Raw genomic sequence first — 19,561 nt, 5'->3', positions numbered from 1 at the left:
GACTACAGCTCCCAGAAGCCTCAGCCACCTTGGCCAATCGCCTGGGATGCTGGGGGCTGAAGTCCAAGACATCCGGAAGGCCAGAGTTTGGGCATCACTGCAAGGGATGGGAACCCCCAAAGCTAGCTAGCACCTTCTGCAAAAATCAGGAACTCTGCAAACTCCCTTTCCCTCTGCTGCATCTCAGTTTCTTAAGCAGATGTGGGAAGGAAGGGGGGTGGGCAGAGAGATTGCAAAGGGGAAGGCGTCTGCCTATTTTTGCAAACTGCATCCTCTGGTTACTTGATCTGCTTCCTGGGGTTTGCTTTCACTTCTTCCAGGGTCGCCTTCTCTCACTGCTGCCGCTTGGATGCACTTGCAAAAAAGCCAAGGGGCCTGATCCTGGGGGAAGGAAAAACTCCATAGGCAAGAGTAAGCCATGCTTCCTCTGCAAAGCTCCAAATGCCGTACATCCCTGGGGACATGATTAAATTGAGATTTGGGGGTTATGTGGGTGGATGGGCAGGCTCTTTTTTCCCCCTCTGAACTAAATGACACCTCTTTTGCATCACCCAGTTTTGTTTCCAGAACTCCTGCAAATTGGAGAAAGCTATGATGCTGCTGTCCCTGAGATGCAGAATTGGGATGCTCCGGTGGATCGGGCCCACAAGGGGGCCTCACTGCCTCATCTGCCCCCAGAAGAGAGGCTGCCACTCTTCCCCCCCTAAAATCTTGGGGGTGAAAAAGAGGGGCTACGACATCACCAGAAACCCCCACCTCAACAAGGTCAGCCCAAAGCCTACTCTCTTCTAGGCTCAAGGGATCTTCTACTGGATTCATTTGTTTTGCATTTTGTAGCATTTTTTATCTGTATGCATTAGTGGTTGTTGCTGTTTTGCCTTCAAGAGTAAACCTAAGATGAACCTGTCATGGGCAAGATTTGTTCAGAGGAGGTTTGCCATTGCCTTCCCCTGAGACTGAGGGTATGTGACTCCTTTTGAAGGACAGCCCACTATTAGTTGATTGTTGTTGTTATTGTTGTTGTTATCCTGCCCTTCTCCCAAGACTGGGACTCAGGGCAGCTTACAACATTTTTAAAATGATACAGTTTTATAAGATGTGTGCTTGATGACTTCTATGTTACTCGGTCGGAGAACTGTTTTAGACCATGGAGTTTATCACACGGAACGGATCCTGTGCAGAAAGTTAAAGTGAAAAAAACCCTGCCAAAGTGGGTTGTTTTTCACATGATGTTCAGGGTGAACCTGAACAGAAATTAGAAATAAACCGCAAAAGCAGGTAGATTTTCAGACGACATTTGCGTCAATGGGAAATAACGTGACGTTAGTAAGTACGCAAAGTTGACAAAACCCCTTCCTTTTTACTTTTGGGAACTTCGAGGAGTCCTGATGGCACAGTGGTGAAATGTACTTGCCATTGTTATTAATGCCACATTATTTCTCATTGACACCAACGTGTCTGAAAAACAACCTGAAAAAGCGGGTGTTTTGCAGATTTTAAAATCCTGTTTCTGCATGGGATTTAACCAGTTTGTCTCCAATTTGCCTCCATGTTATAAAGTCCTAAGCAGAAAAGAAGCTGTTCAAGGACTCTATCCCTGCAATGCCACCATCTTTATTTATTTATGATATTTATACAATGCTCTTCAGCCTAAAGGCTCTCATTGTGATCAATTATTGTCTTGCTATGTTCCGGTGCGCATCAAGTCATTTCTGACCCTGAATCAGAACCTATCACAGGGCTTTCTGAGGCTGAGAGTGTGTGACTCACCCAAGGTCGCCCTGTGGGTTTCCATGGCTGAGTGGGAATTCGAACCATGGTCTCAGAGTCATAGTCCAACACTCAAACCACTGCACCACACTTATCTGTATATATTTGTTGTTGTTGTTTTGCCTTCAAGTTGTTTCCGACTTATGGCGACCCTAAGGTAGACCTATCATGAGGTTTTCTTGGTAAGATTTGTTGAGGGGGTGTTCCTTTGCCTTCCCCCGAGGCTGAGAGAGTGTGACTTGCCCAAGTGAGTTTCCATGGCTGTGCAGGGATTCACACCCTGTTCTCCAAAGTCCTGGTCAGCTATCAAACCATTACGGCATGCTGTCTCTCACTATATTTTATACACACTATATTATTATTATCATCAACAGCAACATCCTTATCCTATACTTTTTCTTCAGCCTCTCCTTGACTGTGGAATGACCTGCCAGAAAAGATTTGTCAGCTGAATACACTGTCCGAATTTAAAAGAGCACTGTGTTCTAGTCTCTTCTGGCAGGCTTATTGAGATGATTTGTAAATTGTGAATGAATTTTATTTGTAGATTGTTTTCATCCCCTTTCCAAGACTGTTTAAAAGAACCCACTATTTTCCACAATGAAATGTATCTCTACTCATAGAATCATAGAGTTGGAAGAGACCACAAGAGACATCCAGCCCAACCCCTGCCATGCAGAAACTCACAATCAAAATGCCCCCAACAGATGGCCATCTGCTTAAAATCCTTTGAACAAGGTTTTGGCTGTCTTGTTTGTATTGCAGATTGAGTATCTCTTATCCAGAATTATCCAGATGGGTAGATAAGGTAGTGAAACCTTTGCTTGCTTGCTTTTTTTTTCTTTAAAAGTATTTTCATTAAAACAATCAAATGAACATACAAAAACCCATTTACAAATACACAACAATTTTCTATATCTTAAAAAAAGTATAACTGACAACAAACAAAACTTTCAGTCTGGTTTCCGCCCAAGGCATTCCACTGAGACAGCTCTCACTAAGATCTCGAATGACCTTTTACGGGCCAAAGGCTAATGGCCTTTACTCTGTTCTCATCCTTCTTGATCTGTCTGCAGCCTTTGACACCGTTGATCACTGTCTCCTAGTTGACATACTCTCTGACCTTGGGTTCTCAGATTCTGTTCTCGACTGGTTCAGATCTTATTTGTCAGACAGATCTTTTGTTGCAGGTGGTCAGACTTCATCTCCTGTTCCTTTATCTGTTGGAGTTCCCCAGGGCTCTGTTCTGGGTCCCCTTCTGTTTTCTCTCTACACACTGTCCTTAGGTAAACTCATCAGCTCTTTTGGTTTTTCCTACCATCTGTACGCCGATGACACCCAGTTGTATCTTTCCACCCCTGACCTTTCTCCAAGGTTTGAACAGCAAATCTCGTCTTGCCTCACAGCTGTCTCGCAGTGAATGCGCCATCGGTGTTTGAAGCTCAACATGTCCAAGACGGAGCTTCTTGTCTTTCCTCCTAAGTCGACCCTTCAACACTCCTTTTCTGTCTTTGTTCCTGAGACAAGCCTCGCTGCCATGTTTTGAACCAGTTGTAATTTCCGAGTCAAGCACAGGGGTAGCCCCATGTAGAGTGCATTACAGAAGTCAAGGCGTGAGGTTACCAGCGCGTGCACAACAGTCTCGAGATCCCTTACTTCCAGAAAAGGGCGCAGCTGGCGTATCAGCTGAAGCTGATAACAGGCACTCCTGACCGTCGCATTTACCTGATTTGTCATCAGGAGCGACGAGTCAAGGAGCCTAAAATTTAACTAGTATAGGGGTAAGCAAGCTTTTTGAGCCAGGGGCCGGGTTGATGTCCCTCAGACAACTGGGGGGCCGAAGCCAAAAATTAAATAATTAACTAATTTTTAAAAGAATTAATTAAATAAATAAACCGGGACAAATGTAGGACAAAATTTTCAAATGGAGGACACTTTTTTAAAAAAAAGATGGAGGACACGCAAAAAAAATTTGCTGATTTTTAAAAAAATGTTAATATAAATGCATGTTTGGGAGGCTTCTATAGACAATTGCCCCCCTTGCCTGCCGCTTGCCCCCCTTGCCCGCCTCCTCCTGATAGGCCAAAGGCCCCACGCCCTCACACGAGAGGCGAAAGGCTCCAGCAGCAATCGGCAGCAGGACCGGGCAGGGGCCGGTCCCAAGGCCTTGCTGGGCCACATCCGGCCCGTGGGCCGCAGGTTGCCTACCCCTGAACTAGTGTAATATGGCTACAGGTTGAGCCTCCCTTACCTGAAATACTTGGGACCAGTGGTGTTTTAGATTTTGGAATGATGATGATGATGATGATGATGATGATGATGATGATGATGATGATGATTTCTATCCTGCTTTCTTCCAAGACTGGGACGCAAAGGCAGTTTACAGTCTAAAAAACACAATACAGTTAAAAACTTACAAAATTGACAGTTAAAATGGTATAACCTGTATTTGCATATACAGTTGGCCCTCTGCATCCACAGATTCCTAATCTATGGATTCAACCACCCATGGCTGGAAAATATTTAAAAATATATAGATTACAAAAGGAAACCTTGATTTTTGCCATTTTATATAAGGGACACCATTTTACTATGACATTTTATGTAATGGAACTTGAGCATGGAAACCCACTGGGTGACGATGAGCAACTCACATTCTCTCAGCCTCAGGGGAAGGCAGTGGCAAACCGCTTCTGAACAAATCTTGCCAAGAAAACCCCATCATAGGCTCACCCTAGGGTCACAATAAGTCAAAAGAAACTGGAAGGCCCAAAACAACAACAGCAACATTTTGGCCACTCAGTACAAAAGTTTTGTGTTTTGCCATATTTCATATTTTGGGATTCTGAATAAGGGAGACTCAACCAGTAAAGCACTTTAGCACTTTGATTATAACACCTAAATGTGAAGAATGTTCTGTGGAAAATGGGGAAAACAGATTTCTGAAATGTCGTATGGGTCTAACTAGATGCAATGTGGTCCATGGAAGGTAGAGGAGAAGAACATATGGGGCAGCACCCGGGAAGGTACCCTGGATATGTCAAGAAAGCATTTGGATGCAAACCTGGGAATATAAGAACTGAAAGCTCTTGATACTTGCAGAGACTTATATCTTTCCGGATGAGCCCTTTCTCTATCTTTTGGAGAAGTGCCCCTCCACACCTTGCAGATGTATAATTCAGGAGTCAGCAATTTTATTTTATTTTTAAAAGAACGTGACTGGAAACTGGCAGAAGAGTGACTTCCCAGCTCCACCAAAATAAGTTTTTTCCTTGCAGTTTTTCAAAGCATTGCAGCAGAACTGCACCGTAGAAACTGAAAACTTTTGAATGAGCTTTTTGTTTCTGAGTCATCCCTTTTGTTGTAAAAAGGTTGGGAAAAAACCTATGGAGAGGAATGTAGCAGCACCTTTAAGACTAACTGATCTATTTTAGTCTGTGCTTTTTGTGGATATCAACCTATTTCCTCAGGTGCTCTTTTTTAAGCATAGCTACACAGTGGTGGGAGTGGAATAGATAAATAAGGAAAAAGGAGAATGCAAACTGTGACCCTGACCATACATTTTCAGATTTGAGTATCAAACAGTTAAAAATAGCCTTCTGGCCTTGGAACCTAAACAGGATTGGCCTGGTTAGTAGTTGGATGGGAGACTGCCAATGAATAACAGGAGCTGTAAGCTATATTTCAGAGGAAGGAACTAGTAAACCACCATTGAGTATGCCTTTCCTAAGAAAATCGTATAAAATTCATAGTTTTTCCATAAGTCAATAGGTGATTTGAAGGCACATATTCACATGGAGAGCCAGCATGATGTAGCGGTTTGATCATTGGACTACAGTTATGAAGATTCAGGGTTCGATTCCCTACTCAAGCATAAAAACCCACTGGGTGACCTTGGACAAGTCATACTTTCTTAGCTTCAGAGAATGGTAATGGCAATCCTTCTCTGAAGAAACTTGCCAAGTTAGGTTTGTCTTGGGGTCACCATAAGTAAAAAATGACTCGGAGGCGTGCAACAACAACAACACACTTTTAAATTGTAGCTTTTAAAATGGCTTGTTAGCATTGACTGGGCAAGCAATAAATTTGGATATAAACATCAGTTCTCTGGGGTCAAAACCTTCTCTGGAGAGATTCCTTTTGTAATATGTTGAAATATGTGTATGTTTTATTTTGTGAGCTTTCTCTTTTTGGGAGAAAGGTGGCATAGAAGTGAAATAAATAAATAAATATGTGCCTTCAAGTTGCCTGTCAACTTATGGTGACAACATGAATATCATAGGGTTTTCATAGGCAAGGAAAACTGGTGGTTTGCCAGTTGCTTCCTTTGAAATGTGGCCTATAGCACCTGGTATACCTTGGTGGTCTCCTATCCAAGTACAAACCAGGGCTGACCCTACTTAGCTTCCAAGATCACATGGGATCTGGTGCTTTTAGAGTTTGTAGGCCCTGTGCAATTTTAGGACTTGTGTACTAATAGGTATAGTGTACCATGACACCATTGTTTTTCTTCATACCTCTGCTACCTCTGCTAATGGTAAGGAATTTATAAATATATCCCAATTCAGCAAGTTCTTTCCCCAGTTTTCCATTAAACTTTTCAAGAGCCTTTTGTTAGTGTGACGTGTGTGTTTCTATACATTTGTTGATATTCCACTTGAGGGGGCTGCCAGTCTCAAGCCTATCCTTATACAGCTGAATCAAACCAGCAGTGAAATGGGGCAAGGCAGGAACCTGCCACTCAAAGAGATTTCACATATGGTAATCAAAAATTCATTACAATTTGCCAGCCATTGCTTAAATTCAAATTATTTCTTTTTAAAAAGTCCTGTAGAATGGGTACGTAAATGCACGAGGGAGGATAAATTAGCCACCTCATTAAAGTTGCAAAAATTGACCTTGTTGGCAGAGATGCAAATCGGCATAAAGGTTCATTTGGGAAGATGAATTTGAGAACTTTTAATAACATGGCTAGTTACATCACCGCTTTGTAATAAGAGCTTTACTGGCAACGGATCTGTTTCCAAGCACAATTCAGAGTGCTGCTGGGGATTTATAAACCCCTGTGTGAATTTGAAAAGAATCAAAAGTTATTTTTGTAAATCCTCAGCTTCAGGAACAGAGGCTTTTCCTATATAAGCAAAGTCAAGGTAGTAAGTGATGCTGAATAACTGCTGTGTTTTGAATACTAACGCTGTGCTTTCTTTTCTCCCTCTGTGCCATGTTAGTAGTGTGTTCCAGCTATCAAAACTTGAGCTTGCAGCTGTAGTTTTAGCACAAACTCTTTCAGTTCGTTCTTTAGAAAAGCATGAATAAATACAGCAGTATGAATATTGGAAAGAACTTTTCTCACTCAGCCTTGGAGACAGTGTAGTACAATGGTTTGGGGACTGGACTGGGACTTGCGAATTCCTGGTGTGAAGTATCCACAGAAATGCACTGGATGATATTGCATATTTCAGCCTGACCTACTCATAGGGTTGTTGGGAGGAGAAGTAGGGATGAAGAAATCTATGTATGACACTTTCCTCACTGAAGGAAAAGCAGACTATAAATGTAATTAAGATTTTTTTTTTTTTAAATGATGGGACAGTATGTGAAAGGAGCACACAGAAACAAGAAGACTGGTCCAGGAGAACATGCACTGGGAGAGGTCTTGCTTACCACAAATTAATTATATGAGAACTTAATGCCAACTTGTAAGATGATATGATTGTAGAATCTTAGAGTTGGAAGGGATATCAAGGGCCACCTAATGCAAATCCCTGTCATACTGGAATATGTAGGCAAACCACTGCTGAGAGATGCCTATCCATCCTCTGTTGAAAAACCTTCAAAGGAGACTCCACTATCCCCCGAAGCAGTCTATTCCATTGTTGAACAGTTCTTACAGTCAAAAATGTCTTCCTGATATTTGGGTGGGATCTCTTTTTTTGTACGTTGAATCCATTGTTTAGTGTTTAAATAGCAAAAAGAATGTCACATAGAAGATGGAGCCAACTTGTTTTCTGCTGCTCCTGAGGCTAGGTGATATTCTTTTTATATTTAAAGATGTCTGTTATGTCATCTCTCTGTCTTCTATTCTCCAAGTTAAACATACACAGTTCCCTAAGTGTTCCTCATAAGGCTTAGTTACAACCCCTGTAAACAATTACTACTACCTTGAGGCCCTCCTGAACAGTATGGTATCAGTGACATTAGTTTCATTCCAAACCTCTAAACCAGGGGTAGGCAACATTTTTGAGCCGGGGGCCGGGTTGCTGTCCCTGAGACAACTGGGGGGCCGAAGCCCCGGGGGGGTTGGAGCTTCCACCCTCCAGGGGTGAAGCCGCATGCCGGGGGGCAGAGCTTCCACCCCCCCCCCCGGGGGCCAGGCCTCCTCCTCTTTGCCGGTCCCTGACGGGGCCCCAGGCCCTGTCAGAGGCAGGGAAAGAGCCGGCGGGTGTTGCCAGTGCTGGAGGCCTCCCCTTCTTTGCCGGCCCCTGACGAGGCCCCAGGCCCCGTCAGAGGCCAGCAAAAAAGCCAGCGGGGGCGCCAGTGCTAGAGGCCTGCTCCTCTTTGCTGGCCCTTTGGCCATCGCTGGGGCCCTCCAAGAGGGGTCCGGCGACGGCAACGAGCCTCCCAGAGGGTCGCTGCCGCCGCCGGAGCCCTCTTGGAGGGCCCCAGCGACGGCAACGGGCCTCTTGGAGGGCCCCAGCGACGGCAACAGGCCTCTTGGAGGGCCCCAGCGATGGCAACGGGCCTCCCAGAGGCCCGCTGCCGCCGTCGGAGCCCTGTTCAAGGGCTCCAGTGGCTGCAGTGGGCCTCGGCGAAGTCTCACGCAACCTTTCTAGTGGTCGCGCGAGATTTCGCCTCTAGGCCGCCGCCATTTTGTTTTTCAAAATGGCGGTGAAGTCTCGCGCGACCTCGCCGCCATTTTGAAAAACAAAATGGCAGCAGCTCGGAGCCAGAAAAAGCCGCAATCGGCAGCGGTGGCGGCAGGGGCCGGCTGAAAGGCCTCCACGTGCCGCATCAGGCCCGCGGAACTGAGGTTGCCGACCCCTGCTCTAAACAAGCTGTACAAAGTGGTGAACCTTATCGCCAAATGGTCCAGAATCTTGTTGGTAAAGTTGTGGTTATGTGCCTTCAAGTCATTTCTGACTTATGGCGAACCTATCATGGTTTTTTTTCCTGGGGCTGAGAGGGTATGACTTGACCAAGGTCACCCAAAAGGTTTCCATGACCAAGTGCGGAACCAAACTCCAATCTCCAGAGTCCAAGTCCTATGCTCAAACCACTACCCATACTACTACTAATAATAATAATAGATTTTATTTAAATCCTGCCTCTCCATAAGGATCAAGGCGGGTTACAATGAAATGCATAAATAAAATACATAGTACTGTACAAACATAAGAAAAAGTACATATCCCCTTATCCCTTACCCTAAAACTAAAATAACAACACTAAAATGTAAGTCAAAATTAATTAAAATAGGTAAGTTTGGAGAGAGACAGTCAGCCTCTTTTACTGACATAAAATATGCTGTGCATAGATACTGGGGGATTTTTTGCGGGGGGGGGGGAACAATGCAGAATGCATGTATCCAGGTGGAAGAGGCAAAGTGATAGGAACAAAGTTCTGCATGCAGAGCTGTTATATAAGCACAGTTATGCACTTAGAGTGTCAGTGTGGATTGTGCATGGTGCATTACATATTACTTCTGTACATTGCACATTGTGATGACAGCTACAGTATACCCATTCACCATTTCTCAAAGATTGCATTACAGTGGTATTCATCATAGGCACTCCAGTGAACTTGTATGTGTGTGTAAACTGCCTTCAAGTCAGCCTCAAGAAATGGCAAGCCTATGAAAGAGAGACCTCCAAGTCACCCTGGCATCAACAGTCCTGCTCAGGTGTTGCAAACTCAGAGCTGTGGCTTCATTGATTGAGGCCCTATGCAGACCATCCCAAAATGCTGGACTTTGGTTGGAGTCGGGGTGCAGTGTCCTGATGACACATTTGCTGACTCCACCCCAAGGTGCCATGATGCCGTGTGCTGCAACATATAGCTGTGCCACCATGGCTATGGCACCCTTTGGAGGGTACAAAAAGGAGCTGCTTTTTTAAGCTCCTTTTTGCGCCCTCCAAAGGCTAAATCGGGACCACAGCATGACATTGCTGCAACCCCGATCTGGCCAGGAGCAGTCTATAGAGCCCCTGAGTCTACACATCTGGAATGTGATCTTCCTCTTTTCCTACTTTCTAACTTGCCAAGCATTACTATCTTCTCATGATACGACCAAAGAACGACAGCCTCAGTTTAATTATTTTGACTTCTAGAGAGAGTTCAGGCTTGAGTGTGCTCTTGGCCCCCTTTAATTGTCTTTTTAGCAGTCCACAGGATCTGCAGTCCTCTAACATAATATCTCCGAAGAATTTTTTTTCCTATCAGCTTTCTTCACTGTCCAGTTCTCACATCCATAAATAGTGTTGCAGAATAAAATGGCATGGACAGTTCTGACTTTAGTCCTCAGTGAAATATCTTTGCACTTCAAGATCTTGTCTAGTTCTTTTATAGCATAGTTTAGCACTGTACTATCCTAGCTTAACTCGACTGGTAAATAGTTATAGGATCACAACCTATAGGTTCAGCATGTTGGACAGCTCCTATAAAGTTTGCTGTGTGAGATGGACTGTGTGGGTCTTTTCATGGGGAAGGAGGAAGGGAGGGGAAACTTTCCTTCCTGGAACGTCTTTCACATTTTTTAACTTAGAACCTTATGATTTGGATGCTTTCAAAAATGGAATGCCAGCTCCACTAGTAAACGTACTGGTGTGTGCGTGCCTTCATTGTTGCACTGAACATTTTTATCCTCTCCAAAAAACAAAAATGATTTCATCTGGCAATTTAAAAAATTGGACTAAGTGATCCATGGAGTCTTTTTCTTTCCAAGCCTCTGGCTCCACTCCCAGTGGATGAACACTGGCATTTCAAAAGAGGGTTGTGTCACTCGGGTGGGTCAAAACTCATAGCTTTGAGTGCATCTTTGAGAATCATGTGTTGAGTTATCATAGCTGATAAATAATAAGAGATCTGTTCTTGCTGGAAATGAGTTCATGGAATAGCCAACAGATAAGAACAAGGGAGCCCACAGGCAAGATCCTGCTCCCAAAGGAATGTTAACAGAACACTGGTGATCTTATCTGATAGGTATAATAAAATACTTTCTTTGCAGTTCATGTAAGGAAAAGAGGGGGAAATGAGTTTAAGAAATAAGAAGATCTTCCACTTTCTAAAGCACAACTCTTTTCTGTTATTTGGATTTTGTATGCAACACACAGGTAGGCCTGAATCTTAATGAATGTCTCGACTAAGTAGATCCACAAAATCAGTAGGATTTACCTAACTGTTACTCACCAACAATTGATTCAATAGATCTACTTAGCTGGAATTAACCAATAAGAACTAACACATAACATGTAAATAAATTTACAGTCCAAGCAAGAAAACATCAAGGTTGGCAGTTTTTAGGGTGAAAAAGCCCAGATCCTGGGGGTGGGGGTGGGTGGGTGTGAAGACACACCCAACTAAAGGTGGTGACAGGTTTGGGTGTGCAACGCTGGTACCCTGGTGAGATCAAACTCTTTACCCAAAAAGGCTCTGAAGCTGAATGTAAAGTTCAAAAGGGGGAAAATTTAATTTAAAGGACAAAAATAAAGAGTTTTCTCCTCCCCAGCTCTAAACAAAAGGTACTTTACAGTTTCAGCAATCTTCCGGATGTCATCTTTCTGGGTCTGATGTTGGTTTGCTCTCCTCACTCAATGGAGCTGGTGCAAGGTCTTTCAGCTCCTGAACTCCTTTATTTGCTTGCTGATGGTAACTAATTTGGCTGAGTTGGTAACTAAAATGGCTAACTTGGTAACTGATTTGGCTAAGTTGGTAACTGAAATGGCTAAAACCTGGTAACTGAAATGGCTAACATGTAAGAAATGCCCTTTCCGGCTGTCTGGGCCTGTTTGCCACCAAAAAGACAACCCTCTGCCTGCTCACAGCAAAGACTGCTCCCCCAACTAAAAGCTTCCAGTTACAACAGAGCATGCTGGGAAAGGGCAAACCAAACCTGGAACAAATGCAGGGGAATCCTACAGCTCCTCCCACAACTAATACAATGAACTTTTCCTACACTAAAATAATCTATGGCCTGAACCAAAATGAAAGAAAATGCAGGGGGAAATTCAATCAGTCCTGGCAGGACATCACAGTGGGATCCAAAACAATTCACTGAGATTCAGCATGCTTAGTGGGCAGGGGATGCTTATAATCTATGGGCAGCTGAAGTGAAATATGCCTGGGAAGGTCATGTCTAGCTGACTGAAATCTTGAAAGGAAGCACAACTATTTTTTGTGTACTGGTATTTGGGTTTTGGGGGGGGGGCTTTTTAAACTTTTCTTTTTATTTTCAGCTTCAGCTAAAGTAGCAAGTGATCCTGTTGACTGGGGTTCCATGTCCCACATTCTCATGGATAAATAGTGTGTTAATGCACTGCTAAATGCTTATTGCTAGATAGCACCGGCATTTGTGTAGAGGTTGCCAATTGATATTGAGAGCAGGGGTGAACTGAAGGTACATTTAGATTGCTGCTGACCCTCTGGCTTATTTCTCTTTTGACAAGCCGGAGATATAGCCTAGGATTTGTTTTAAGATTATTTCTCTGGCTTGTTGGATGGAAGCAATTGGCAGAAGCAATTGGACAGTGAGAGCCAGTATGTTGCTATCCTGTGTTAAATGTCTGCTTATTGTTACATCGCAATGTGATTAACTTGTGATTTAACATCAGACACTGCTCTAGAGCTGTGTTTTTCAACTTCTGACAGTTGAGAATTGCCACCCTATGGCTGATGCTGCTAGAAAACATCCCACTAGATGAGGAAGGAAAAGCAGGACACTGGACAGATGTAAAAAGACTTTGTTAAAAGGAGCTTCACAGTCCTAGCCAGTGTTAACTGAGGCATGCCTATATATGCAACCTCTATGTGCAAACACCAGATTTCAAAACTGGCAGCTATGTTGGCAGTTGGCACCTTATATGTAGCCACCTGGTATGCCATGGGCAGGGCTCCACATGCCCAGATGCTGGCAGATGCATGTATTGCAGTCTATAAAAGTTACTCAAAGAAGCAGGTTCATTTGGAATTTCTGCAAGAAAGATCTTGGGTAATGTGAAAACCTCTCCGAGCTCTTGGCCTGCATAAGATCTGAACAGCTGTGTTTACACTTCTTCCAAGATCAAGGAATGACCCAGTTGCTTGGGAGCAGTAAAGCCACAAGTGTGAGCCATCCACAAGGCCCTTGTGAATCCTGGTGTCGTCGATTCAGCATTTGGTTGAAATATTCAAGCTCCATCATGAGACATAGCTCCTTCCAGATGCTGCATGTTGTGGAACAGGAAGGGCTTTCAGGTCAGATCCATGGGCTTCTTGTGGTTACTACACCAAACCTAAAGCCCTTTTCTTGGAAGAAAGTCCAAGTCATAACAGCTTCCTAATAAACTTGCCTAGAATTACTGTCCAGTGGAGAGTTGCATTGGAGCTCTGCAGGGAGAGGTCTTTGCCATGTCTGCCCAGTTTAGGAATTGATCATTTCACCATACAGGAGTGATAGCATAATTTTGCCAGTAGACTAAATTATTCATACAGTCTTTTCCAGATTTCTGTTGGTGTCATAAATCTCTGTTAAACTCCATACACATGCAGTTGTACTTCCCCCCTTCTGTAAGAGACTTACTCAGTTTATGATTTCATAAACAGAGTTTCACAACTGTAACCCTTTCACATGGGACTAAATGCTATTGTTGGTCCCAACTGGAGTAAAACCAATGAATTGATTGGATTTACCTATATATTGGGTTACCGTTCAACAGCTGATTGAATGGTGCCATTCTACTTGGGACTAACCAACAGGAGGTGCATAGTTCCTGTTGTTGTTAACTGCCCTCAAGTCAAGCTGGACTCATGCCGACCCTGTGGATGAGACATCTCCAAGACCCCCTGTCCTCAACAAGGGATGCTTAGGTCTTGTAAATTCAAACTTGTGACCTCTCTAATTGATGGGGAATGGGGGGAAAGGGCTATGTACAGGAAAGGCATTATGATTGTGCTGTGCCAGTGTATCACTGGGCACCCCGATTTGCAGCTGATCGATTATGTGATCAAGTGGCTGGTCGCATGGGCATCCAATGGGTTGGCCGCTAGGTGGGATGGGATGCAATTGGCAGCTTCTAGTGTAGCGTCTGTTCAGTTATGTGCATGTGTTTTCGACAGAACAGTAAAAAATAATGGCACGGCACAGCTTGTAGCCACATATGCTCGGTTATAGTGGGTCCTTCCTTGCAAAGGAGGAGTGGTGGTGTGGACTGCACATCGGTTGGGCTGTTGTGGGAGCCAGTGGTGCAGTCAGTGGTTTTTCCCTGCAAATCAGGAAAGACTGGGGACAAACCTGCTGTTCCTTTCCATCTGCTCCCGGCCTATGTTTTTCATGTACGAATCAAGTGGGAAGATAGGATTCATATTTTATTATGCTCTTTCAGTTGTTCCTTATTCCACAATGTAACAAGGCCTCCAGTTTAATTCTAGCTGGCTGTAAAATGTTCAGTGGTTAATGAGGTGAGGCCTGGAAATTCACAGAAGACAGCCCCACCAGGTTCTTTTTGCATGGCTCGAAAAACTCTGAATTTACAAGAATAGCTATAGTTAAGATTTTTGAAGGGTTGTTGCACAAAATCTTTTCAAGTTTTTGCATATGAAAACATGAAGAACATGTAGCTTGATTTCTAATGGACTTGTCTGAAATAATACCAGAAGTTAAGAAAATGTACCCTCTATGCCTGATAATTAATATGAAGATAATAAATGTTGCAGTAAAACTAGGTTGGTTGTTCTCGTTGTGTGCCTTCAAGTCATTCCCAACTTATGGTGGCCATAAGGCAAATCTATCACGGGGTTTTCTTGGCAAGTTTCTTCAGACAGGGTTTGCTATTGTCATCTTCTGACGCCAAGAGAGTGTGACTTGCCGAAGGTCACCCAGTGGGTCTGTAGCTGAGCAGGGAGTTGAACCCTGGTCTCCAAAAAAACTAGGATACCATGGTAATAAGATTGCTTTATTTGGATAAATTATACATTGAGTTTCTGTACAAGGTTTCGTTTACTGGGTTGAGTTTTGAGTGAATGCAAAAGATATGCAGGATATGCATTTACAAACAGTGCCTAAAATAACTGAGATGCTAATGGCCTTATTCCTCCCATGCTTCATCTCTCTGTATACTTTGTGTACTGCATTGCATATGGCTTCCAGAGTTTGAGAAACTTATGGTAGACGTCTAGATTACATCTTTCAGAATCTCCTAGTCAGTTAGGCCATGCTAATTAGGACTGCATCTACACTATAGAAATAGTGCAGTTTGATACCACTTGAACTGATATGGATCCAGCCTGCAGAAATCTAGGATTTGTAGCTTTGTGAGGAACCAGCTCTCTTTGGCAGAGAAAGCCAAAGACCTTTTAAAACAAATCCCAGGATTCCATAGGATGGAGCTACAGCACTTAAAGTAGTATTAAACTGCCTTATTTCTACCATGTAGATGCACCCTAGGAGATTTTGGGAGCAGTAGTGGAAAAGGGAGAATTTTTTTTTCCAAGTTCTGGAGGGGAAAACAGGATATGTGATAAGGATGTACACCCTGAACTATTAATTACAGTAGTTTTCTACCCCCTGCAAAAGGAAAAGAATATTCCTCTGCAATATTCTTCCTGTATTCAAATGAAGCACGAGGGAAGCATTCTGTACACACACACGTGTGCGCGCGCACACACACACACACAGCACATGATGTTTTTTAAACCCAAAACGATGTCTTTCACATAAAAACTATTTTGTACACAGCCAAACCATTTTCTGCAAACAAATTTCTTTTTTCGTGGAAAAAACCCAATACATTTCTCTGCAGAATATTTCTTCTCTAATACTTTGGGACATTCAAATACCAGGGGGAAATTGCACAGAATTTGCACCGGTCTATTACTTTTCCTGATGGAGTTTTTTTGGCAGTCAGGAAACCTTTTATTAAAAATCTGAGAATGTATATAATTACAGTACAAGCATTCTTTCCATCTCTAGTATGAGAGTGGGTAGAAGGTTCTTTCTAGGCCAGAGGGTTTTCCAAGACGTTACTGTTTGGCTCCCAAGATTTGGCTCGGCGTAATTCTGGAATTTGTGTTTTATGAAAGACAGTCCACTATTGGTTGATGGCTTCCATGTTGGTTAGGCAGTGAACTGCTCTGCGTTTTAGTCCAAACGGTGAAGAAGCTGTTCGAGATGCTGAACTCTGCCCCTGAAATGCCACCATCTTATTTTGTGGCTGTGTGCCTTCAAGTCATTTCTGATTTATCACGGGATTTTCTGGGGCTGAGAGTGTGTAACTCACCCAAGGCCACCCAATGGGTTTTCACGGCCACGCTGGGATTTGAAGCCTGGTCACCAGGATTGTAGTTAAACGCTGAAACCACTTCACCACACTGGCTCCCAACTCTATTTTATTACCACTTCTTCTAGGCTAGATCTCTATACGAAGGACAGGTATCCAAGTTGCATGTGGTGCTCTCATTTCTCCAAGAGGAGGGATTGCGGGGTGATCTGCATTTTTTCTTGTGGGCCAGAGCCTAACAGATTCTTAATCGCTCATAATAGCTCCAGATACACTGGTGGCAGAGAAAAATGACTTTTTGAATACCTCCACCCCCAGATTATCCCTCCAAAAATAACCTAGCCATTTAAATGTCATTTAAAATAGCTATGATTTATTCCTCATGAATCCCAAAATTTGTAGTACCAATTGTAACAAAATTTGTTGCCAAATTGGTATGCTTCAAACATAGCTTGATTTTGCCCTCTTTACCGGGGGTGGGGGGTGGGGGGTGGGGACTTTGCTAAGTTCTTTCCCAGATTTAGTCAGAAGCAGGGCTGGCAACAACACTTTTGCTGTCTGGGGTTTTTCAAATATGTTCAAAACAAAAGAATGGCCAAGGAAATGATGGAACCACCCCTCTTCAAGGATGGTAAGATGCTGATAGATCACAATGAAAATGCCCAACTGCTCAATACAGTGGATCCTTGTTATACGCTGGGGTTTGGTTCCAAGATCCCCCGTGTATAACAAAATCCGTGTATGCTCAAGTCCCATTAAGTATAATGACATAGCAAAATGGTGTCCCTAATAAAAAATGGAACATCAAGGTAAATTTATACTTTTTTGGAACATTTTCAAACCGTGTATGCTTAAATTCGTGTATAAAAAATCCGTGTATAAGAAGGGCCGACTACTTATTTTACATCAGTCACCCCCCCCCGCCCCCCGCCCCCCGCTAAAAAGAGGACTCTGTTCTTCTATGCAGCAACAGAGACCTTGGTAAAGAATCCAAACTGCAAATCAAAATTGATAAAGAGTTAGTAACCTAGGGCCCGAACAGACAGGCCAAAATAAAACTGCTTCAGGCCACTTTGGAGGTATGCTGTTCAAATGATGCATGTGTCCTAAGAGGCCGGAGGCCGTGCCAAAGCCATGCTCCAGTCCTAAGGACTGGAGCACAGAATTGTCTTAGCTTCTGGCCTCTTAAAATGTGTCTGTCATTTAAACAGCAAATCTCCAAAGTGGCCCGAAGCAGCTTTATTTTGGCCTGTCTGTTCAGGTCTTTAGGCCCGAGACAGATGGGCCAAAAGGGGCGTGGCAGCGGCGATACTAGGGTTCTAGATTGCGCAGCAACTGCACTGTCTGGAATCCTAGTATGTAATGGCGGCGACCTGATGGCAGCATCCCGTCACACGAGCACCACCATCTTGATGTAAGGGATGCACAGCATCCACATGTCACTGTGCGTTAGTTATGTCACAAGTGTGCCAGTGGCACACTTGCGATGTAACCCGGACACCGCAAGAAGAACCCAGAAGAACTGGGTTCTTTTTACTCCAGAATGACGTTGTGCTGTTTGGTGGCTGCAGTGTCCCTCTGGAGTTAAAACAGGCACCTGCAGACCGCCATTTTCGGGCAGTCTGTTTCGGCCCTTAGTTAACCTAAATGAGTTCAAATTTGCAGGGCCAGATTAACTGCATCCTAGGCTATTTAAGGAACGTGGTGTGTATTCACAGAACCACTTGTCATCATTTTTGAGAAATTTTGGAGAATGAATGAGGTGCCAGAGAACTAGAGATGAACAAAAATCATTTCTGATTTCTAAAAGGCAAAGGGGGGGGGGGGGGGGGGGGGAGGCGGGGAATCCAGGAAACTACAGGCCAGTCAGCCTTACTTCAACACCAGCAAAAGCTTTAGAATGGATTATACAGGAGTCCGTCTGCAATCATCTTGATGACAAAACAGTGATCAAGAACAAATCCTGCCAAACTAATCTTATATCTTTTTCTTTAATCAGGTCACTAGTTTAGTAGGTGGTGGGAATGGCATGGTTGCCATTTATCTAGATTTCAACAAAGGATTTGACAAGACCCTCCATGATTTTTTTATTAGAATACTGCTTAAATATGGAATAGATGGAAACAGTGATAGATGTATCCATTATTGGTTGGAAAACTGCTCAAATTGTCATGATCAGTGGCTGCACTTCAAACTGGAAGGGGGTCTCAAATGGAGTCTCCAATAGATCATATAGGCTGGGGAAAACATGGATCAGCAGTATTACATGTGAAAAGGACCTTGTTCATAAGTTGTTGGTCATAAATTGAATATGAACCAGCAGTGTGAAGCTGTAGCAAAGAAGGCGAATGTTATTTTACCTTGGATTAGTACAAGCCTCAGCCAGTATGGTGTAGTGGTTTCAGCATTGGACTATCGAGTTTATCAAACAGGAGGAATTTCTCTTAAATTCAAATGAAAAGGAAGTGGGGCCAGACGCATTCACTTAAAGTCGCTAGTTTTGCGCAATTACGTGAATACACATTGCATTCGAACTGGCTCCCCATTGCCTGAAAATAGCATGCCATTGCCCAAATTTGCATGTGGCAGTCTATCACGCAATAACGTTAAACCCCATGATTGCGTTCAGATTGCCATTAGATTATACTACCAATTCCCCTTGTCTGATAAACTGCTATGATTCTGGATAACAAGGTTTGAATCCCAGCTCAGCCAAGGTTTGAATCTCAGGTCACCCACTGAGTAACCTTGGGCAAGTCACACTCTCTCAGCCTCAGAGGATGGGAAACTTGCCAAGATATGATAGCCTTGGGGTCACCATAAGTCAGAAATGACTTAAAGGTACACAACCACAGCAGATGTCCAGTTAAAATTCGGGCAAAGTAATATTCTCAGTATATTCTGCAGGTCAGGTCACACCTGGAATATTGCATTTAGTTCTTGGTGCGTCAGTTTAAGAAGAATATAGACAAGTTGGATCACGTTCCGAGAAGGGTGACAAGGATGATAAGACATATGGAGAACAAAATATATATGGAAAGGTAGAAAGAGCTGGACTTGTTCAGCTTGGTGAAGAGAAGACTGTTGGGGTGGGGAGATTACACTCTTCAAAGTACTACAATGTCACAAAAAATCATAGAATCAGAGTTGGAAGAGACCCCCAAGGGCCATCCCGTCCAAGCCCCTGCCATGCAGGAACTCACAATCAAAGCACCCCTAAGAGGAGGATGCAAGTTTGTTCTCTGCCGCCCCAGAGGTAGGACCAGGTCTAATGGTTTTACGTTACAGGAAATATCTCACAAAACTACAAATCCCAGAATCCA

The 19,561-nt window shown here is 43.5% G+C and overlaps 1 protein-coding gene across 1 annotated transcript in view; it reads left to right on the top strand.

The window, feature by feature from the left end:
• Positions 1–280: 280 nt before the first annotated feature.
• Positions 281–19,561, top strand: part of ME3 (malic enzyme 3) — a 133,292-nt gene continuing 114,011 nt past the window's right edge. Inside the window, exons 1-2 of the mRNA XM_042459094.1 lie at positions 281–411; positions 556–765. Coding sequence (XP_042315028.1) covers positions 592–765 — 174 coding nt within the window. The 5' untranslated portion in view covers positions 281–411; positions 556–591. The remainder of the gene's footprint in view (positions 412–555; positions 766–19,561) is intronic.

The sequence above is a fragment of the Sceloporus undulatus genome, chromosome 3 (genome assembly GCF_019175285.1).
Source record: "Sceloporus undulatus isolate JIND9_A2432 ecotype Alabama chromosome 3, SceUnd_v1.1, whole genome shotgun sequence".
Lineage (NCBI taxonomy): Eukaryota > Metazoa > Chordata > Lepidosauria > Squamata > Phrynosomatidae > Sceloporus > Sceloporus undulatus.
Note: the sequence above shows the minus strand (reverse complement) of the source record. Positions and strands in the feature narration are given on the sequence as shown.